Source organism: Centruroides vittatus, unplaced genomic scaffold (genome assembly GCF_030686945.1).
Source record: "Centruroides vittatus isolate TY-2023 unplaced genomic scaffold, ASM3068694v2 contig_563, whole genome shotgun sequence".
NCBI lineage: Eukaryota > Metazoa > Arthropoda > Arachnida > Scorpiones > Buthidae > Centruroides > Centruroides vittatus.
In genome coordinates, this window is record NW_027122334.1 from 382,252 (window position 1) to 407,164 (window position 24,913).

A 24,913-nucleotide genomic window follows, 5' to 3' on the forward strand; every position below is an offset into this window, starting at 1 on the left:
CCGCGAACTTTCGCGCCTCTTTTCACGTTGCCAGCCAACTCTCGTTGGCAAGTGTTGCTAGACAGTGTTCGGGATCTCTGGCACTGGCGGCCACAGGGTCAAGGCATTTTCTATATAGACTTTTACTTTCCTGTCCGTTATAGATAACAGAGGGAAAATATGGTGATCGGTCAAATAAATTTTCCCCAAGATTGTTTACATTTTTAGACTCGGGGCATTGAAACGTCAAAGAAATGCAAAAGATTTGAGATGTTTGTTCTGCATGTATGGAGCACGATTTTGTTCACCCATTTTGAAACTTAATAACTCCTGTGCCTTTTCTCCAAAATTTTGAAACGTCATAGAAATTGAAACGTTGGGGCATTGAAACGTCATAGAAATGCAAAAGATTTGGGATGTTTGTTCTGCATGTATGGAGCACGATTTTGTTCACCCATTTTGAAACTTAATAACTCCTGTGCCTTTTCTCCAAAATTTTGCAGGGAGATTTATATATTGAGGAACTGAAGCAATAGGTACAACATTTGTGGACAAATCTGTCGCAGGATAGCATATGGAAACTGTATACTTCCATGCTCGACATATTGCAGCATGTATCCAGACAAGAAGTCCTACAAGGTGCTAAGGGTTTCTTTAAAGTGCACCGCTGTTCCATAAGAAATTGTCTCTTTTCTATGATATTGTAATCACTTATTACCATCGTCATTACTTTTGAACTAATAAAGCTTCATTTGATTTCAATGTCTACTTGGTGCGTAACTTTTTTGTAAATGAGTGCATTTCTGAACCATTTACATATTTTACATTTAATTTGTCACTTTATAATTATGGAATGCATTTCAAGTTTTTTCTAGTAATTCTCACAGTTGTATAAATAGTCCATTCGAATTAGGTAATACAGTGCTTTGATAATTTTTAAATTCGAGATTTCTCGTCTTATGAGAAATTGATTTTAACATTGAGAAACAAAATTTCTTACCCGAAAGACTGATTTATTTGAATAACAGTAGACATTATCAATATTATTAATAACATTGATACTGAAAATTCCAGTCTTGAGAATTCTGAGGTATTTAGTTGTAAGCTTGACATGTTTGTTACGACGGCACATATAATTGCACGAAAAAGAATATTTGTTCAGCACACTAGATGATGAGGATTTTAAATATTTCCAGATAGTAGCATTTGTAAGACGATCGTTTGACTCGCCAGGCTATGATTTTAACAAACAAGAATCAAAATAATCTATAAATAGATTGGAACTTCAGAATACAATATTACATATATTCTCATGCGATATAGATTTTCGGCTAACGCGCTACTTTTAAAAAACTGATCTATTGCGTTAGCCGAGTACCTGTATTTAATAAGTGAATCGATGTTATTTTCTAATCATATACAAGGCTCTAATCATATTCAAGTTTTCATTTACTTATTTTTTTATTATATGAGGGTCCCGGGATTTTCATTCCAACGAACATTTTTTTTCGTTGTTGCAGGTTTTCTAATGTGTATCTGACATGTATGAGAAATTAAAGATTTCACGGGAGTTCTGACTAAACATTACAAAATATAGTATTTGTTACCTGGAAAAAGTTTTTCGTTGCACAGAAATCACAAGGAACAAATTTTTGTCTCTTGTGTTTGAAGTGTTTTGAGAGTTCCAGCCGAATAAAACGTCTCGATAATGTTTACCTGAAGATTACACCAAGTTCTTCTCTTAAATCCTGCTTAACAATTTTTGATGTTTTCTGTACAGATTTTACATGCAAATCAAAGGAGTTCACCAGCATTCCAATGAATAAAACAACTGATTAGTATTTAGTCACTGGTTCGCATCGCACCAATGGGTTGGCCGCGTGTTTATTCACGTATCTAACAACTAAATAGGGCCAGCACACCATAGAAAGTCCTCTCAGAAGATCGCCCAAGAGTTGCGTTGCCTTATTGGTTTATTCTATCAATCCAATCCAATCCGCCGACTTGATTTTGCCTTGAAATATTCACGAGAAGTGTTCTTTTTTCTGAAACCATTTTTCATCGAGTTTTTAATTTATTCATTACTTTGAGCCAGAGATCGAACTTTATTGATAAATCTAAAGCTAAGCGACACACCAATATTTTAAGTCTTCCAAGACCTTGTGAGATTCGGTTTTTGCAATTGTAGTTGCAAGAATTTAAATAAATGTTCTCTCACCTTTATTCCTTTCTGTTGCCAGTGCATCAGGTTTTGTAATTCAGATCCTTAGGAGTTTTATAAATCATGTAAATGAAACAATTTTTAATAATTTTGTTAATTATGGCGATCTGAATCCTCGACAATTGTTTTATTTTAATCATTTTGTTTGACGTAGAAATATTTCAAAATTATATTTTACGCAAGAATACTAAAACTGTGAAACAGTTCCTAAAACACCTAAAATTCTTAAATTTTGACTTAACGTTTAAGAGTTAATATTTAAAAACAAAAATTGAATATGTAACCTTAAATTGCCGCAATACTGTATAGCGTAAACATAGTTTATTGTTATGTTAAAAATATTTAATGATACTGTATTTATTATACATTTAAATATGCGAAATTTAAATATAAAATGATATGATTAAAACTACTGCTTTTTTGTTGACAAATGAAAGTTTAAATATTAAATAACATAATTCAAGATTTGGATGCTATAACAGACAATTGGCCTTCCGAAGAGTATAAAGAATTGTCTTTTAGAACACCGTTTCGGTGAGAATTGTCGAACCATTCACTTGTAGGGCGTATCCACTTCTTCGCACGCTGTAAAATATATGCAAATTATAATTTAAGACTTAATAGATATATGAAAATAAGTCATTTTAAAAATATATATTTTTTACTTACTTCTGAAAATGGCCGTTTTCGATATTTAATAAATATTTCGTGAAAAATGCCTATAGGGATGCAAGCGATTGGAATTATTGCCATCATCCATCCGATTGCATTTGCCCAGGTGGGAAAAACATAATTTCCTAGCTCCAAAGGTTTATACTCAATCCAACTAAGTAACAGTATTAACTATTGGAAAAATAAAATAAATACAATCAATATGTTATTCTATTAAAAATAATTTATTTAGTGATAATTAATTATTTAATTGCTAATTTATTAATGGTTACATTAATATGAAATATGCTTTACATTATTATGAAAATATTTTTTCATATTTCTGAGCGACAAATTACTTTGTGTTTTGTTTTCAACTTTCATTCATTTGTTTTTATACAATCAATTAGTGTTAATTATTTCTTCATATATTTTCTCATATATCATATATTTTCTCTAATAGTACAATTAAATGTTACGAGTACAGTACATTTGTTGTATGATGTTATATATATATATATATATATTTTTTTTTTTTTTTTTTAAACTCTTTCCGTCCTGTGGGCACCAAGAGGGCCTCTTTTTGCAAGCCATTATGGGTTCGGCCAGGCCCACAATGGGGTGACTGGGTGGTGAGGGACGGGGCCCGACATAACGGGACGGACCACCCCCCGAAAATTTCCTGGGGATTTTTCGACCCGTCGGGATTCGAACCTGGGTCCCCCAGAGCGGTAGGCTGCCACCTTGACCGCTCGGCCATCCGGCCCGTATGATGTTATATTAAACAATATTTTCTATGAAGAAGAGAATAGTGATTACATGATGAAAATGTGATATAAAATTACATCTTCCTACTCAGTAACAATAATAAAACATAAATTTTAATTGAAATTCTCTATTCTACTCTAATTCTCTATTCTTTCAATGTTTAACATTTCAATCAAAAATTATCAACGTTTAACGAAATTATTTATTTTATTAAATTTCAATTTTTTATTGAAAGGTTTGCAAAGACTAGAAATATATTTTAAAATTATTTTTATTGCTCTTATTAAATTCGTCTTGTAGATACATTTTTAGCTCATTTTTGTAATCATATTAATCGAAGTCAAAACATAATTTCGTTGTGATAAAGTGTAATTAACTGCGGAGAAAATCGCCTGAATTAATCTTTTTATCGATAAACAATCTTATCGGTGAAAATTATAAAGAATTTTAAAAAACCTTTGGATATGATAAAACTTCAAACTAAATATTCTGTTTATTTTTTACTTAAAGCTAATGGTATGTAAGCTTACTTAAATAAAATTTATAACTATTGCAAAGTTTCAGTTTGCATAGATAAGATTTTTAGTTCTACTTAGTAATATTTATAAATTTCAAGTTAGTATATGTCGAGTGATGCATGTCAACTAAGCATATACATAAGTTATAATCTATTGTATACACAGTGTATATACTTATCTATGTTCAAGTTTATATAAAAACTTTCATTTATCATAAACTAGATAGATTACTGTGTAAAAAGTTGATGTAGTTATATATCTCGTGCATTAAGCGGTAAAGTAGAAGGAAGTTGCGAACAAAGCTAAATAGAAGGGGAAAGTAAAGAGATTTAGCATAACCCAGATTTTTGATTAAATTTTCGTGTTATTATTGTTAAACCTTTGATATTAAGTAACGATTAAAAAATATAATCAAATCTTGAACTTTAGCATAGATATATCAATTAATCATAAAAATATTGTGTATATTAAATGTATACAGTACTGATAATTTGTTCAAATTAAAGTGATTTAGAATTGAGTAAAACAAAAATAATAACGTTATTCAATATATCATAATATTAAATAAAAAATGAATACTATATTAAATGAAATGTTACTATTAAATATAGTTTTAATATAGCATACACAGTGTATTAAACCATTTTTCCATTTTTGATTCTTTCTGTCGAGAGAATGCTAACCCTTAAGAGGAAATCTAAACTACTGTATTATTATTTTGATTATTTTTCTTTTTATATTTCGATATAAATGGAGATTTGATTTTTATAAAATAAATTTAATAGAATATAAAAAAGAAAAGTATAATTATTAAGCAATATTTTAAACAGAAATTATATCTATTACTCAACAAAAATAAGACTACATAACAAGTACTTGCTTATTGAATGATTATCATTTATCAATAAAGCTAACGAAAGACAAATATATAAAAAAAGTATATCGTCGCGAATGACGTTAGAATTATACAAACAAAAAATTATATGTGTATTAGGTAGTCCTTGACAATATCAATAATGTTTATAAAAGAGAAGGTCGAATTGATAAAGGAAAAAGAAGCTACTAATAGATATTGAAATACAAAAAAATACATGTATGTACTTATCATTTAATTTAGTTGTGGCAAAAGCTGTCGTTTAATATTAAATTTTTCGAAAATTAATTATAATAAATATATTCTTTTTCGTCTTATATTATTTATTTGGACATCATCACAATGCCCGGCTGCAATTTTCAATCATATTTTTAATTTATTTAAATTAAAATATATGCTCTCCACCTCAGTTTAGTAGTGGCTTGCTTCTGTACATCATACTTTTCCTTTAACAATAGACTAGTGCCGGTCATCTATCTTACACCTTTCAGGAGAAAAGTTTTGAGTTGAAATAACGTGACTTCCAGTTTGCATTAGAAGTTTGTATATAGTTAATCGGGACCTCCTGTCCCCGTATCTGTACATTGAAGTCTATATTATTATTAATGCTGGTTTTCAGAATAGTAGCTGTCTTGCAACAAATATCGCAAAATAATTCATTAGTTTACTAATGAGAGGTGTCATTAGGCCTACTTGATTTGTAATATAGGAAAGATTAGGATTAATAGGATGAAAAGAGTGTGAGTGTCAAAGTCCAAATAAAAATAAAATTAAATATTTATTATAATCTGCTTCTGCAAAGCGTGGCTCTAGTCGGTTGATTGACACATTTTATTTCATAGTTGACTTTTAATAGAGTAAATCATTTTTGACATTTACATTTATAAATTAGATTATTTTTTCTACCTTATTAAATCCTGCATATAATATATAATGCAGATAAATTAATGTCGATAGAGGCTATTTCAATTTACATTTTAAATAGCAGTTTCGTGATTTAATATATATTTAATGTAATTGATCTAAAAAGTTATTCGTTCAATACATAAAAATTTGTTAAAAGTACTGTTTGTATTTATACAATGTAAAAGGCCTGAAAGTAACAAGCACCAATGACTACTTTTTTTAACAATCAAACAGCACGAAAAGCATTTCTATCAACCCGAACAACATTGATAATATAAAGAATGACCTCAAAGAAACAGAAAATTTATTTTTTACCAAACAACTGATGTTTGAAATGAGACAAAGATAATAATTTAATTGTTTGGCTTTAAAATAATATACACCTATAAAAATGATATATATTATTTTAATTAACTAACATTTTTAATTTGATAATTTATCAATAAAATAATTTTAAAAAGTTTGTATATGCTTATATACCGTACGTATATATGTAAACGCTAGTAATTAAATATATCTAATTATCTAGTACTGTACTGTACATATATATATAGTTTATATATACAGTATATATACATACATACACGGCATTATTACAATATTATTACAGTAATACCTTATTATTAGTTTTAATTATAGAATTATTTCAATTTTTAATGGCAATTCTATAGCACAAATCCTGTTGTTGATGTACAGTACAGTGCAATAGGCTTCATCACAGCAGGTTTGAGCTATACTGTATAAGTACAGAGTCCTTTGTTACAGTGCGCATGTAGAGAGACAAACCAAAGGAGCGATATATCAGAGGCCGTATTCTGGTCACCGTCTCTGGTCTCTCGTCTCTCACTAATCCGATGATTAGCCAATCAGCGACCGGCTTGTGAGAGACGAGAGACGGTGACCAGAATACGGCCCCAGAAGGCGTGATATAACCGACGTATCTATCCATTATTGGCTAAAGAGTGTTTTTATTTGGTAGACAAAAAAAAAGCTATATACCCGAATGAGCGATATAACGAGAGGCTATTTCAATTTTCGCCCAATAGGAATGTGCCAACTATGTAACGAATTTGGAAATGGTCAAAAAAAAAAGAGAGAGTAGGAACAACACTCTGACGCGTACTACTATAATAATGCGTTTTTTAAATATACACTAATCCTAATATTTAAATGGAAACTTAATTACGTAGATTCTAAAGTGATTACGTTTTCATAACTATTATAGTTGTTAATAAGTGGCTAGCCAAAAAGTAAACATTTACAAGCTTTGTGCTAACCATAAAAATTATTAAAATTAAAATATAAATAAATTATCAATTATGATCATATTATAATTTTCATGATAAATTCATTTTTTTAACTTGGACAATAAGATTTTTTTTAGCAAGTCCATTATGACCAGGCTCAGAACGGGATCCGATATATCTGGACGAATCTCTTCCCGAAAAATTCCTGGGGTTTCTTGACCCGTCGCGATCGATCCCGGATCAGCCAGAGAGGTGTCCATCCTTCGGCCATCTGACTGTTTCGTTATAAATTCATTACGTATAATTATTAAATAAAGTAGACCCTTGCTAACTAGTATGGAGTGAAGACTAGTTTAACTAGTCCGAGTTAGCAGGATGTTTTCCCGATGACGAGGAAAACGAGAAAGTGGGTATATATATATATAGTACAATAATTTCTTTCGTTCAGCTCTATACAGAAGTTTTATTGAGCCGAGGTTATACTGCTGCAGAAAATGAGATCAAAAAATTTTGTGACATTACAGTATACACAATTTAGTCTTTACTAGCTTACCGACTACAGTAATATAATGCACGGTATCGCTAAGATTTTCGGGTATCTAAAACGCTCATTAGGCCTAATTATAATTTTTCTATTATCAAGAAATTTTAAATTATTGTTTCGAAAAAAAATTTGTCCGAGTTAGCGAGGATTTATTGTAATTAAATATTATTATAAATACATAAAAACTTACCGCAATTAAAGTTGGTGAAATGGTAACTAATGTGACTGTCAGATGACTTTTAACCCACCAGTTTGGCACCCAGTCAACCATATGTTTAATATCAGAGAGAAAATTATTTATACCTAAAATAAAATTAATTTATTACGACGTTCATAGTAATAAAACAAAATAAATTCGGAAACAAAAATTAATAAACTGTATACCCTTACCATATATGTAACCGACTATGATACATTCTACTAAACCAATAAATAAATATGGCCACCCTGCGGCATATGCATCCATTATTTCCAAAATATAAATACCACCCTAAAATTATTTAAATATATTAATTATTTATAATTTTTGTTAATATTTTAAAATATATTACATGTAAATAACTACTTACTCTTGTTGTTAAAGGCAATCCTAGAAAAAATAAAATAATTCCGATAGAAATGACAACAAGAGGTTTCTTATCTCGAGTTTTTGGAAACTGATCAAACACTGCAGTTATGAGAGATTCCACCATAGAAAACTAAAAGTAAACGTAATCAGTTTAATATACCTAAATTTTAATCTATTATTTTTACAAAGTATTTAAGTTAAAGCACAATTATTTTGTATTAAATTACGATCCTCGCTCTTACGACTTAATTGGTTTCTGGAAAATTGTTGTTAAGCGAGTCTTGATATTTACCATAGACGGTTCAGTATCCTAAATTACATGTATAATTCAATAAATCGAGATGTCGAAAAGATACTTAAAGACGGTGTTTCATACAATTAAATAAAAAATTTATATCAGAGTAAAGGCAGAAAAGTGTAAAGTTAGAGGTCGTAAAGCGAGGCCTATACATTATATTCTTTTATAAAATTGATTAAAATTGTATAACGATATTTTATAAACATGATTACTTTTCTATTTATAAAGATTCTTTTCGATCAAGATACTTTAAAATAATTTAAGCGTAGAAATCAATTTTTGAATAAGAAATTATCCATGAAATTCTTATTTTTAATATAAGTTTAATAACTTTACGTTTAAGCAAATTAAAAATTAAAATATTCCATGACTGGACTATTTAATTGGACTAACCTGACTATCGATGCCCAGCAAAAACAGCATAAAGAAGAACAAAAGAGCCCAAAATACCGATCCTGGCATTTTGGAAATTCCTTCTGGATAAGCAATGAAAGCAAGACCATTATCTGTTCACACGTAAAAGTAACATTAATGTGGAAATGTACATAATAATAATAAAAAAGATTTGAACCAATATTTAATTACCTGATTTCACAACATCTGATACATTTTTTTGGAGTTGATTAGCAGTATAACCTAACATTGAAAAGACGACCAATCCACTAAAAATACTGGTTAACATATCGGCTATTCCGATTATCAGGACATCTCTTTAAATAATAAATTCAAAAATCAAGCATAAATAACAAGCTTCTTCAAACAACAATAAATTATAATAAATTAGATAACTTACTTAATTAAATTATTTTTAAAACGATTGTAACTGGCATAAGTTAACATTCCGCCTCCTCCAATACTGAATGAATAGAATACTTGAATGGCTGCAGCTTCCCAAACCTAAAATGACAATAAAATTATTATACGATAAATTATCTGTTACAATACAATAAATAAAAAATTTTTAATTACCTTTATATCAGATAGTTTTGAAAAATCGGGTATCAAATAAAATTTGAGCCCTTCAGTAGCTCCTTCTAATGTTACTCCTCGAATGAATAATATAAAAAGGATAACATAAGGAAATGTAGCTGTGAAATAAACAACCTATGAAAATATTTAATAATTAGAAGAAATTTCTGTTTAATTTGCAAAATTTAAATTAAAAATAGAATTTTTAATACTTTTCCTGATGATTTAATTCCTTTAATTAATGAGATCACAACAACTATCCACGATACTAAAAGACATAAAGCGATCTTCCATTCTATAGATCCAATATCTTCGATTCCAGATGATATATTCAAAACGTAAAAACTAAAAACAAAAAATTAAACTATTTAAATAAATCTTTTTTTTCATTCTTTCGTACAATGCATAAAAATTATCAAATAAAACATTCGCATAAAAAGGATTTTCGCCTTCTAAATATTACAAAAAATTATAAAATATTTTAAAATGAAAGTAGAAGAATGTGTTGTATGTTTTCAAAGGTTTATAAAAAAATGGAGTAATTAATTTTTTAAATTTTCTAATTTAAGTCATAATATAAAATTCTAGAAAACCAAGGGAATAATTGCGGGTGGAGAAACAAGAACATTACAAATATAATGTTTTAATCTTGTAAATTATGCCAGATAAGTCTTAAGCTTATTATTCAAAAAGTTATCATTGCGAAACTTTTATTAATGTTAAATTAAAACTGATACGCTTAATTTACGATTAAAATATTTCATAATTTTATTTTTGTCATTTTCTATGAATTTCCTATTTATATGGAAATACATTATCTTACTATTTCTGATAATTGAAAAAGTTATTTCTGAAAATATTATGTTTTATATATATAATCTGAAGATATTCAGTTTAATTTTTAAATCAATCAAATTCGTTTTTGATATCAAAATTCACACAAATCCTTTGACACAATATATGATGAAAAAGGAATTAAAAGCACTTTTGAGAAAAATATAAACATTGCATAATTAATTGATAAGATTGCACAATTTACATGCAATCTACACTTAAGTATAGGCTAACTAAAAACGTAGCAATCATAATTGTAATTTTTCAATTAGTTAATTTTATTTTAAAATAAGTAGCGGTTAAAATAAAAGATTGCAACTGTTATGTTTGAGAATAAAATGTGTTTCATGACATAATATTACAGATTACCTAAATATGCGTAACTGTATTAAACGTCCGGTGTTTTTTAATGGTAAGTTAAATACTTATTGAACTTTAATAAGTCAAACTGTTTATAAAATAATGATTTAAAATTTTGCGAACTGTTAGTTAAATCAACACGTTTTATGGTCTAATGCACTTTGGGGTAATTCAATGTTGTTACAATATACTTAATTAAAGGCTTAAAGCCCAGTAATGCGTGAAAATTATGTTTAAACCAAGTTTTTTTTCGCAGATTTGATAAATTAATTACTTTTGTTACTAAAGTAATCTCGTATATCTCACGTTTCATAAATATAAAATTCCCATATTTTATAGTTATGATAACGTAAACAATAAAATTCTCACCTATAACACTTGGAAAAAGTAAAAAGATATTATTTACTTTCATTCGTTTAAATTCGTTAAGTCGAGCAAGCCCTTACAAGTTAATATTAGTTTAATCAGAGAATCAGTCGACAGTCCAGCAATAATATTGCTGTATGTAATGAGCAGTCGTCGTCAAGCAAATAAAAATAAAACAAATAAAATATTACTGCTGGAAGAGACTAGAACTGTTTTCATTTAGAATGAAAGCTAAAAGAAGTGATTGTTTGGATTAGTCATGATGTTATTCCAAGTCTGATTGACAGCATGTTAGAGAGAATTCGGGATATTATTAAAGACAAAAGATGAAGTCTTAAAATATTAATAAATATATTATATGTTACATTGATGTGTTCGTATCTCATTTTATGAATATTTTGTATAAATTCGTTTTGTTTATTAACTCTTCTTCAAACATCTTCAAAACAAGTTTCTACATTGCCAAGCATTATATTGAATATGACATACCAGTATAAGACTTCTTATAAATTGCAGTAAATCGAACTTTACAGCTCTTATTTTTCTTATATTTATCACTACTTACGGCTAATACATTATTCGCATCATAGTTTACATCTACCTTATTAATATATTGCTGATTCATATAAACTCAGCAGGTGTGCAATACTTTAGAACATCAGTGTCTGATGTTAATATTAAAAGATTTAAATTATCTTGAAATTATATTTTGGTTTGGTCTATGTATCTTTAAGTTTCTGTTATTTATTAGCTTTAAACAAAATGTTAGAGTAATCAATTTTTATTCTTACTCACTTGAAATATTCTTGAGCGGGTGAAATTCTATTTGCCGCAGGAATTTCAGTTATGTTATTGGAAATGGCGTAAGTAGAATTATAACAAGTTCGATTAAAAAACACATGAGAAGAATTTTGCATTTTGCAAGCGCTATAATCCGCTTCTCTGAAACATGCTATAAACAAAATTAAATTATTTATTAATTCTTATTACTAATAAAAAGTTTGTAATCAATTATAATTTCTAAAAATCTTTTATTCGTTAATACAGTATTTATAAAATTTCTACTTGAAAGTATTACCTTCGGTATTGAAAGAATGATCACAAAATTGCCAGTTAACAACGCTTCGAGCAGAATCGAAGAAATAGAAAATAGTCCACGAGATAATTACATTATAATATATGCAAACAAAAGTCGATGCAATTATTATGGCATATCCCAATCCTAAGAATTTTAAATAATTATTATTAAAATTCATTTTTCTATGAATATTTAAAATATTCGAACATATACTGACCTTTAAATGCCGGAGATAAATATTTGAAAATTTTTAGAGGGCCTATTGCACTGAACTGGCCTAGTGTGAGTTCCACTAGAAATACAGGCAATCCAATTACGAACGTCATGATGACGTAAGGAATTAGAAAGGCGCCTAAATATTTAAAAATATATATAAATTTAAAATAGGCTGATTCAAATTTTATATTTAAAACATTAAAAAAGAACTATTTTGTTTTACCTCCTCCATTACTGTAGCATAAGAATGGAAATCTCCATACATTTCCTAATCCAACAGCAGTGCCTAAACATGCTAATAAAAAGTCGAATCTCCCAGACCAATGCCCCCGTTCTGGCTCTTGTTTTATAATTTCGCTCACTATGTCTTCGTGATTAGCACAGTCGATTGCTTCTATATTTGTATCGTTTTCTTTGTTCCGATTTAAAGAACCGATCTTCTTTCTGAACGCTTCAAATTTAAATATTCGAAAAGAAAATTAGAAAATAAAATACATTCAAATTTAAATATTAGAAAATAAATATTCCTCGTATTCTAATGATTTAAATAATAAACTTATTGAGATAATGCTTAACATTAAACAAAACAAATCAGACAAACGTAAAATATATATCTTTGTAATAAATTACTATGACATCGCGCGACTTTGTCGTATCGCGATAGAATTGAGGCCGAGTCGGAAAGAAAGAAGCGATCCCTGCATTTGTTAGACACAGAAAAGGCGATCCTTGTACCTGACGGACAAGGGCAGATCAACTTTGCACCTGTCACCACAAAAGAGACGATCCTTGCACTTTCCGACGCGGGAAGACCATTTACGAACAAAGCAATCGGTCGGGATTGCTTTGTTCTTGTGTTTTGTTTGTTTTTAGCGCCTATTTTCCGTTAGGCGCACGCAATGATGTTTTATTTCTTATTCCTAAGCCTGAATTCCGTTAGACTCAGTCGCATCAGAGAGCACGGACATTGTCAGTTTAATCCCTCTGAATATCGGAAACTCCACTTTTACATTTAAATGGACACTCATTACATTTCTGGATTCCTCATCGCAATTAACGGAAAATGGCAAATTTTAATCGAAATCGGCTCATTAAATTTCGAAAACAAACTCACTAAAGCGAAGCCCATGGAAGTGCTAGCGACCGTGAAACATCGCACGACAAAGTCGCGTGATTAGTGTGATATCGCTTTGTCGCGCGCGCTCGTGAAACGATCTTAAATCTCGAAAACGAAGTCATGGACCCCATTTTTTATTTCGTTTTTGATTCCGCGTCGCAATTAATGGAATATGGCAAAGTTTAATCAATACCGATCGAACAGATTTTGAGACTGAACACAATTCTGTAAGCCTCATAGACAAGGCTTCGCTAATGCTCCGCCTCAATACATCATTCTGTAAATATAAACGTAAACAATAACTAATACGTATAACTAATTTAAATATAAGGCTCATTTTAAAATGGTTAATTAATTTTAAGTCACATGATATAATAATATGATAATTATGCTAGTTTAGAGAAAGACATGCGAATATGTGTTATTTGTACAGTAGGCCTACGTCCTAACAAAATAAGTTAATAACTTAACTCATTAAATAAATAAAAATATGTTAATTATGAAAGAAAGTAAATAAAAGAATTTTACCAATTGTATATAATATACTATTTAACTTTTTATAGAATTTTTTCAAAATGTATATTTTAACACATTGAGATAGATCATAGTTATTTCATAATTATTTAAACTGTTATCATATCATTTAAACTACACACGTGTCCAAATCTTAAAGACGAACGTAATGTCGTGGCAGGTTCCAAGCTAGTCCGTGACGAACCTGCCACGACATTGTGAGTTCTGCATCATAGTTCGAGATTAATATATTCCATATTTACAGGTCCCTCTCCGTCTGGAGATTGGTAAGCACTTTCTAACCATTGTCTGCCTATGTTCAACTACTGTATGTATTTTTTTCACCAAAGACTTTTATTGCTTTGATCTGTAAAATCCTACAAGTTGGGTATTGCCCTGTGTTAGACGTCGAATAATACAGTTTTTGCTATATTTGTCTGCATTCATCTATAGTTCTATTCGTGTCGTCCATCCTTAAGTTTTGGATAGGTGTGTATTTGATAAGCCACAATATTACAATTGTTTTTTCTAATAATTTTATTAATATATTGAAATGTGTCACGTTTATATTAAAATATAAACATGACACATTTTAATATATTAATTTATAATTTTTGAATTTATAAATTTATGCGTTACAGGAAAACAAGTTACAAGGAAATTGCCATTTTCTTATTTAACAACTAAACAATTTGACTTATTTATTGATTTAAGTTAACCGAACAAAATTATGAAAAACAAATGAGAAAATTGTCCAAACTGTATAATTTGCATTATACAGTTTGGACGCTCCCTACTAGAATATGAATCTTACATGACATGATTTTCTTATGTTCTAATTTTTTTTTTTTTTTTTTTTTTTTTTCTTTTTAACTGTCAGATTTCGTGACGATTTTGATCTTACGTCTAAATAGAAAATTTAAATTTGATTTTATTGGATAGCTTTACAAGTGACTTTCAGCACAATTCCAATTATCCAAGGCAAATCCGTAAGTGAATGTTAGGTTCAAAGACCGAAAATGCTCATTGAGCGAAAAAATCTATCACAGTGCATTCTGACTTCTCAGATCCAGCAACAACATTAGTTTCGTGTCGTGCTGACACTTTCAAAAATGCACACAGCGCGTTTTGGCATATTCAATAAGATCATAAAACGAAATTCGTGTCGAAAGTCTTTTAGTAATCAGCCAAAACGCATAACAATGTGGAAATGCTACAGCGCATTGTGGAGGCCTATTAATATAGCCACGACGCAATGTGATAAAAATATCTGTGCAAAATAAGTAACAAATTTCTTTATTATTTAGAATAAAATCAAATTCTAGTTTATATTGAGAATTAAGCCGTATAACAAAGAGCAACGTTAGAGATGAGAAGAATGTGCTAAACTTGGTCAAGAAGAACAAACACAAGAAATGAGTTTATTTTCTTTTTCAAAATTTTCTGAACTTGTTATTGGAGATAATATTGCATTCTCTGACGTTAACAGAGAACGCGCAGCTCCCAGAAATGTCTTAGTTGTTATTGTCGGAATTAATTTATTAGGTCTTTATCAATTAGGTACCAAAATAATCCATTTGATTCATTTATTCTCGCAATAAATTTATAGTTGCTGATAGTAACTTTCTTGAACCGCAAGACGTGCCTTCGACTTTGCTAACTCTTCGTTCGGCTTCTATGTTGTCATCTGGAAGCAAGCAAGATATTATAAGCTGCGAATGTAAAAGATACTGCATTAACAAAAAGTGCACATGGCTCAAAAAACATAAAGTGCAATTCCAAATGTTACAATAGTAGTTCTTGAAAAATAAATAATTTATATGTAATTTCCACCAAAGGACCAATTCTAAACAATGTTTATTATTAGAAAAATACTCATCAAGTAAAATTTCCTATTACAGAACGTTATATCATTAAAAGAACCAAAGTATAATATGCGCAACTCTTCATTTTCTTCACAGTCAAGAAGACAGTTTGCCGTTAATAGTTTTGTTTGTAAATTCTTAATACTTATTTTTGCACAGATATTTTTATCACATTGCGTTGTGGCTGCATTAATAAGCGTCCACAACGCGTTGTAGCATTTCTACATTGTTAAATCGCGTTTTGGTTGATTACTAAAAGAATCTCGACACGAATCTCGTTTTGTGGTCTTATTGAATATACCAAAACGCGACGTGCACAGTTTTGAAAGTGCCACGACACGAAATTCGTGTTGTGGTTGGATCTGAGAAGTCAGAATGAGTTGTGGTAGAATTTTTTCACTCAGTGAGCGTTTTCGGTCTTTAAGCCAAACAAATATGCCACTTCATAAAAGAAAGTTTTAAACTAGTATTATTACAAAATGATTTGTTCCTGTTACCTTTTATCCTTTAGCTTCATTATAAGACAAATCACATTAAAATGTAACTACACATTTTCGTTCTTATTGTACAGAAAACATTAGCTATATAATAAATGCTGCAATAACTGTTATTCTTATAAATAAACACTCTTAAAAACCTTTTAACCACAGCCAAGAGTGTTTATTTATGTGTTTACATAACGCAGTCATAGAAGAATTTAAATGTTATTCCTATAGATGATAAAATTCATTAAGATATTCATATAAGCTTAAAAAGAGAACTTAAAAGTGATACCATACAAATCGTTTGTAATTTTTAATCCGAAATGACGATTTGTAATTTTTAATCTGAGTTTTCGATTATCCGAGATAGCAATGGTATATATTACCTCGAATAATCGAGGTTCTACCTTATTTTTTGTATTTTATCTAATTTTATCAATATTAAACTTTCTAATATATGCTTTTATGAGCAAATTTGTTTTTGAAGAACCGTCGTTGAACCGCCATTTTTTCCATATGCTCAGTATCACAAATTGCGATTACGTTCCTGGGAATAACTATGCAGCCTAATGTCATCTATATCAACGTTTCCCGAACTTTATGACTTCGAGAACCCGTTTTCCAGTCACATTTTTTGGTCTCCCCCACATATTAAAAAATTTAAATGAAGCAGTAGATAACAAACTATTTCACAATTTTGGTTAATAACACTGTTACTCGTTGTTATCGATCCGTGACGATATTGTCGCGGTTATACATTACCACCATCTATTGTTAATATGTAACAGTACGTACCACTGACGTAAATAGTTCCACAAAATCCCGCAATGAGGAGCTTCGGAAACCAAGGGGTCTCGTACTGTTTGGATATTTTAAAATCGACTAAAGAGTATTAAATAATTTTTTCATGCGTTATAAAAAATTCACTTATCTTCAATGAAAAATTTTTGTATAGATCTTAAAATTATAGTTACTCCACTGACTGTTGAATTTCCTTTAAAAGATTCTGGATTAGTGTATTGGGAATTGGTGTATAAGGAAGATTGATGCAATTAAATTTTGCTGGTTAAATGTGGAGGAGATGGGGAGATAGCGGGTGGTCATATTTCATATCTCGAGTGAAATCAGACTTAATGAAAATTTCATTTCTTATTAGCATTTACAATTTTTTTTTATTATAAAACTCATCTCTAACTTCAAAATAAAGCTTTTTGCCATTTTATAATGATCAAAAATATAAAACGTTTTTTTTTTAAATAAAATCGCGTAATGAATCACACACTATTTTAACTTTATTTCCGAGGAAGTTATGCAACTCACCGCTGGATTTTTTATAAGCGATATCGGAAGTTTGTTCATTTATGTCTATATTAACAATTATATATGTTGTGTTTAAAAATTAAAATCTTCCGGAACGCGTTCCGGCTCTGGAAAAAAGTAACGAACGATTTTTAACACATTTCGGTTCCAATACGCCTTTGCAAATATCGAATGAAACGCATTGTACTGTACAGTACAGTACAGTATATTATATCCTATAAAAAATGTTTCATATATTTGGAATAAGTTACATAAAAATGTCTGTGGCTCACTTATCTACGATTTATGAGCAATTTGGCCTAGATCAGGGGTGGCGAACCTATGGCACGCGTGCCCAAAGTGGCACGTAAGAGAAATCATCTGGCACGTAATGTATCATATGATTTCTGTCCTTTTCAATCATCCTTTCTGTTTATCACCTGATCATCTTTTTTTTCAATCAGATTTTTTACATTTATTCGAATTAAAGCGTATTCGTTTAATTTCTTTAAATATCATTATTCGAAGTCTAAGACTGGCACGCATTAACATCTTTAAAGCTAAGTATGCTTACAATATGGCACGCGGACTCAAAAAGGTTCGCCATCCCTGGCCTAGATCAAAAGTTAGGGCATTGCTAATCTTCAAAATGAATGCTGTTTTATTACGTACTTGCGTACCGGATATTTCCTTAAATAAACCCCGGATTTAATTTCAAAAACTAAATGACTTCTGTTTCCAACTATTAAATTCAGAATTACTTTTGAAAAGTTATTTATTTAAAAAAATACGCCATTTATTATCAAAATAATCATCAGAAGAATTCTAACATTTAACGATTTCTTCATTGTCGCGCTACAATACTTCGATATTATTATTCGCTTTACCTTTGTCTTCAGTATTTGTTTGATTCTCTAGATTCTTCAGATTTATCAATTTCAATCATCGTTTATCTAAACTTAGTATTGAAATTATAGTGCCGAAAGTAAGCTTAGTACCTAAGAGTAAGCATGAGCTTATTTTAGAGGAAACTTATTTACTGAAATAGAAATATTGAAATGCTTAATCTTTCTATAACTTGTAGATATGTGTCGTGCACTTCTATATATATATATATAAGTATATAGTATTTACAGAAGCGGCCCTAAGAAAAAAGAATTACTGAAATCTATCAAAAGAGCCATAGAGGTAGGAGTCAGTTTGTGTAGAAATATAATAATATGAACATTTTAAATATAAAAACAAGCGGTAGAATGCAATAATTAAAACTGTGTACAATGGTTTTACAATGAATTGGAAAATTTAATATGTGTACAGAAATAATTCGCCTCCAAAACTGTTTTCCTGTCTTTAGCAGCGCTGAATTTACCAATTATTGGAAAATAAGTCGAGTTTTGCAGTAACATCTCTTTCAGTAGACAAGATCGAAAGTGAAGAAAGTCTCTTTTGACACATTATTCAGTAGAGGTAGTTTTTGATCAATTTTAATTTTGAAAAATAATCGTTTTGCATATGCAACAGAATCTGAACAATTATATTTTCAATAATTACCAATTTGATAATTTAAATAATAAAAATATACTACTAAATTTGCGAGATCCCTGAAAACGCGAGACCCTAGTTGTCGCCTTTTTGACCTATATGTAAGGCTGCTTCTGCGTGTATATATTGAATATTTAAAGGGAAAGAGCGAAAAAGATAATCTTAAGATATTATAAGCATTGTTTACATGCGTATTGTGTTTTTACTTTGATCTCTAAATTCATGTTTAAATGACACGTAAATGTTCATTTAAACATGTCATACTTTTAAATGTTAAACTAAAATAATACAAATACCATGTAAATGAATATATAAACGTAATATTTATAATATATATAAGTTATATTATTATAAATTACAAAATTTCACATAAAATATTCATCACGTAAATTAATATAAATGTTTCTCGAGACTAATTAACTTTTTATTTCGACAGCATTATCTTAAAAATAATAAAATTTTACTAACCAGCTTAGAAAATGGTCTTATTATCAATATTAATATTTTATTTAATTGATCGGAAACACTATATTAAACTAAAAAATTTATATATACTGTACAATATTGCGTTTATGTAAATTATAGAGCGATTTGAATAAAAGTGCAAGTAAAACATTCAACTTTATATTATTATCACTAATTGTAGTATATTTATAAACAACCTGACATATATCATTACTTAAACGTTGTAAAACTACTGAAAATGTACTATTAATAAATAAAAAATAAACGAGATTAATTTTTAATCTGAAAGAAATTTTTAAGGATCGTTTTCTTGTTGATATAAAATGTTTTGATATTTCAAAAGAATTGGAACGTTTATTAACAATCTGCATCTCGAAATAATTTATATTGATAATTTTAACTTAACAATTAACTTAATTTTAATTTTAACTTCAACAATTTAACAAAACCTAAATTTAATAGCATGTTTTGGAAACCTTAACCTAGTTTCATCAAACTTTAAACCATGTATTATGATCTATAAATTGAATTTCTATAAGGTTCTATAAAATTTTGAAATAGGCGAGAGCCTATTTCAAAATTTTATAGAACCTTATAGAAATTCAATTCGTCATCGGAAGTTTTATAACTTTTATTGACAAAAGTAACCTAGATAATAAATTTATTTTTCATTGAACTATTCTTCTGTTTACATTTTAATTATATAACTTACTATTTTTTATTTTACACTATTTATAGCAGCTTGGTCTTAGTCATATGTTCTTTATCTATAAAACTAATCAATCAAATTCTGCTCCTTGTGATTTTCAGATTTAATTTTTCAAAATTTATAAAAACATTGAATTTTTTCATAATTCAGATCAAAAACTACATTGCTTTCGAAGAGTTTTGTTTATTAATTTTCAAAATTTTGATGTCGATCATTGACAGTTAATGATGAAGAATACAGAATTCAATTTATAAAAAGCATAAATATGAGTTAAATTATTTATATTATAAAATACCTAACTAGTGTAAGTTAAAATTTATGAAAACGTCTAGATCAGTGTTTCCCAACGTGGGGCCCACGCCCCACAGAGGGGCAATTCGATTGTTAAGGGGGGCAATTCGAAAATGCACTTGTCCAGAGTTAAAGTTAACCATATAGCCGCTGTACGCCATATTTATTGTAAATATTGATTTTAGTTGTTTTAGTTTTCTTTGTTCTTCGTTTCCCATTCCTTCTAGAACTTTCCTTTATAACCCTTTTCCTTTGGGTAGGATTAACAATTCTGGGAACCACTGAGAACAAAGAGATGAACGAGGCCCTTAGGCTGGTGAAAGAGGAGAAAGGACATTCTTTGCCCAGACCTCGAGGTGGACAGACACAAGTTGTGGTGTTTCAGATCGCGTTTGGCAACGACTGGAAAGTGCAAGAGACTTTGATGAAAGGATCGGGTTTTCTCGTGGTTACCATAAAACAGTGTGGCAATTAAGTGCAAGAAAAACTTTAACGAACACGACAAGAGATCTTCCAAAAGAGTTCAACATATATGTGGGGGGGACATAAGAATTTTAGAAAGACTTAGGTGGGGCATAGCACAAAAAAGGTTGGGAAACACTGGTCTAGATCCTAAGATAAGGATCGCAAACCTAACTTTGGAAAGATAATTTTAACTTATGTCATAATGAATATTTAATGTAAATCTATCTTTAAAAAAGTAATAAATAAAAATAGAAATAGTAAAAATAATATTGGTCTTCAAAATTTTAACAGATAGGCTGTTAGGCCTATAATTTATAACTAAAAATTTGAAATTGTTTCCCGACATTATGTAGGCTACAGAATATTTTTTTTATCTACAGTCGTATTTAGGAATGTTTAACTTGTATCATTCTTTATGATATTTATAATATACCTCTACTACGTCAATATATTTTTCTTCCTAATCATAATAATTTGTCAAAATTGTTTTGTAATTTCATTCGTTTTATACCTTAATCATTATCTAATTAATACAAAAAAGCTCATTCCATCAATATCAAAAGGTTTATTAAAATATATATATATATATATTGTTTTGTATAATTAATTTAGTTTTAATATTTTATAATATAAATAAATAAATATTTATAGCGATTAACTATAGAGAATAATATTTATATTCAGTTGAAAATTACGTTCATCTTTATATATAATTAAGAATAAACACACGAAATAAACTCTAATTAAAATTCAAATCACAGATTAAACTCCGGTTTTACTATATTAAAAATGGAAATTAGAATGAGTATTAAATAAGGTATTAATTTTTGAATGCTATTCCTTAAAAGGGATAATAGTACTAAATTATAAAATCATGAACTTAGTAATATTTTACTCATTTAACGTTTACGTCTTTCTAACATTATATCAAAAACATTCTCGAAGGATAATTTGAATTACAGTTTGAGATTAAAATGCGGTTAATGGTGAATGACTTTTGCAGGATTTCCTATGACCAATTAAGTTAAAACGAAAAACTTACAAACATTTTATCAATGAAACGATGATTCATTCATCGAGGTCAAGAGAAAACTTACAATTTCTGTGGGCGAAAATCTTAAATTAGATTATAATTTAAATTAATTTTACATTAAATTGTTTACCGCCATAAAATATATAAATTTAAAAAAAAAATACATTAATACGTTAAAATATATAGTAATTGTAGTTTCATTGCGATATAAAATCATTGATATAATAATTAGACATATGTTCAGAATTTTTTAGAATTTTTGTTTTTTAATTGAAAGACGTCCAAAGACCTTTAAAATTCCATTGTTCTAAGAACGAAGAGATTAAATTACCTATAAATACTAATGTCAATTGGGTTACACAATGCAATATAATGAGTATTTCTTCACAAAAGGTTCAGCGGATGTCAAATTAAAGTATTAAAAATATCCGCATTCGCTATTTTATATGATTACCTATTTCCCTTTTTTTGTGTGTTCTTTGTTTATGTAATTAATGTTATTATATATATATATTTATATTTATAACATAATTAAAGTTATAAAATTTAATATTTAAAAATATACTTATTATTTAATTGATAACCAATTATAATTACTGTATTTGTTACTTAAATATTTATCTACTTACGAGAAAGTGATCCAAAGTTATTTAAATAATCTAAATGCATTTGAATGACTTAGTAAATTCAAAAAACAATGGGAAAAAAACGTTTCTGCTATGTACACATGTATTTTAAATCAAATGCTATTTTCTGAATTGTGGTTTGAAACTTTTTCTAAGAAATTAATTCTATTGGCTGCTTCGAGAATGACGTCATTGGTTAAAGGATATTTTGTTCGAAGAAAAACTGATGTCACACCTGAAGTTCCTCCCTTCAGCATGTAAACATTAAACCAGTTTTTGATTACCTCACATGTGAGAATATATGCATAAAAAAAAAATAAATAAATAAATTTAATAAGCGGAGCGGAAAATGAAAAATTTTGTAATCTTACAATTCATCTATATTTATATTTTATTATTTAAAAACTTCCCAAGAAACACGTGATTAGGGATGACGTATTATAATTTCTGTAGGTAGTACCGGATTTTCACCGGAAATTATCCTTAGAATTAATGAATTTATTTTCGTCGAAGCGCATCGTGTTATCCAGAAATAAAATACATTAGTTGTTATATTGATATAGTTTTAAAATGTCATCATAAATATAACGTCATATTTTTAGAATAATATTATCTTGTCATTTTGTGACTAAAAAAGTACAATTCTATCATCTAAATTGAATTTTATAAAACCGAAGTTAAATAAATTAAAGTGTGTTTTTTTAAATCAATTTATTTGATAAACTGTAAAAATAATTATTAAAAATTTATAATTTAGGAAGAAAAAACCTTTAAAAGTTTAACGTTTAATTATGATTAATATTAGTTTTCCTTTTCTCTATGGAGGGAACGATATTGGCGAATAAACGTAAAATTATTGTTTTCTGACCGTTTAAAATAAATTATTCCGTAAAAGTATAAAATGCGAATGTTTTCAGTTTTATTTATTACTGTTTTGCTAACAATTAGTGTTAAAATATTCGGTTTAGTTTAACTGATCGAGAAAACAAAATAAATAAAAACTTTGGAAGGAATACTTAAATTTAAAAAGATAAATATTATTATTCATTGTGTTTACTGTAAAATGATAAAAAAAAGGGGAATTTTGTCCTATTTTACTTTTTTTAAGACAATAAAAGAGCATGCCCAATGGGTGTGTCGTGGCATCGTGACGCCTGACTGCCTACAATCTTCGTTTTACGACCGTCCCTCTTTGCAGTTTTCATTGTTACGATTAATGTAAATTTTCTATTATAATTGCGAGAGATATAACATTTAAGTGCCGTAAATGTAGTTTAGTCCTTTTGGTATGTTGTATAATTTAAAGCAAATTTTCAAGAATTAAATACTGTATCAATTTATAATTACAAACCTACAGGAAATTAAAGTTCGGTTTACGACGATGGTTTTTCAAAATACTAATAAAGTAATAAGAATAAAAATCTATTATACTAAATATTAAATTAATTATTAATTAGGTAACCTGCAGAACAATTATTTATTATATTTAATAAATGATTTTTATACAAATAATTCGATAACCTTTCCGGTTAATGTTACCTATGGTTCCAAGATGGCTCGTCTCTGATTCAAGCAAATAGAAGAAGGGAAACAGTGGGGACGCACGTTCTAACCTAACGTAACCTATTCTAATAAATTATCATAATTATTACCAACAAAATTATTAGAATAGGGTTAGGTTAGGTTGGAACGTGCGTCCCCACTGTTTCCTTGCTGGAATCAGAGAGCCGCCATCTTGGAACCATAGGTAACATTAACCAAATTTCCTTTTAAATTTAAAAACTTTTACTTGTCTTGGATGAGAATTAACATGATTAACGTTTTCTGAAATAAATTTTAGAATTATTTTTTTAATTGGTTTCTTAATTACTTAGAATAGAGTAAGCGTCGTGATTAGTTTGTTTTTTATATCTTATAATTAACTCATGAATTATATGAAATAAAAAAAAATGATTTTTTGCATAAATCTACATTCAGTAAATAGATATTTTTAAAATAAATAATTAAAAAGAAACATATTAAATCAATATATACATAAATACATTTTGTATACATCTAAATGGTTTTAAATATATAATTTATTAAAATATAGCTGTAATAATGTTTCGA

At 28.6% G+C, this 24,913-nt stretch overlaps 1 protein-coding gene across 1 annotated transcript; it reads right to left on the reverse strand.

Annotated features, from left to right (window-relative positions):
- Window positions 1-2,520: 2,520 nt before the first annotated feature.
- LOC136978901 (sodium- and chloride-dependent GABA transporter 1-like) lies at window positions 2,521-22,934 on the reverse strand. The gene is made up of 15 exons (XM_067274737.1): window positions 22,808-22,934; window positions 12,621-12,848; window positions 12,399-12,533; window positions 12,182-12,325; window positions 11,899-12,055; window positions 9,756-9,888; window positions 9,544-9,678; window positions 9,368-9,471; window positions 9,160-9,284; window positions 8,968-9,080; window positions 8,278-8,406; window positions 8,099-8,198; window positions 7,899-8,011; window positions 2,870-3,043; window positions 2,521-2,785 (listed from the first exon to the last, which is right to left on the reverse strand). Exons 1-15 carry the CDS (start codon window positions 22,845-22,847, stop codon window positions 2,660-2,662), a joined length of 1,956 nt encoding a protein of 651 aa, XP_067130838.1. The 5' UTR covers window positions 22,848-22,934; the 3' UTR covers window positions 2,521-2,659.
- Between the last annotated feature and the right edge of the window lie 1,979 nt (window positions 22,935-24,913).

Excerpts from the sequence above, each read along its gene's own strand:
- LOC136978901 (XM_067274737.1), bottom strand. The coding sequence starts at position 22,847 with ATGCATTTAGATTATTTAAATAACTTTGGATCACTTTCTC. Across the intron at positions 8,407-8,967 it reads TGCTGGGCATCGATAGTCAG|TTTTCTATGGTGGAATCTCT; the intron begins GTTAGTCCAATT and ends GTTTACTTTTAG. Across the intron at positions 3,044-7,898 it reads TTTCACCAACTTTAATTGCG|TTAATACTGTTACTTAGTTG; the intron begins GTAAGTTTTTAT and ends TTTTTCCAATAG.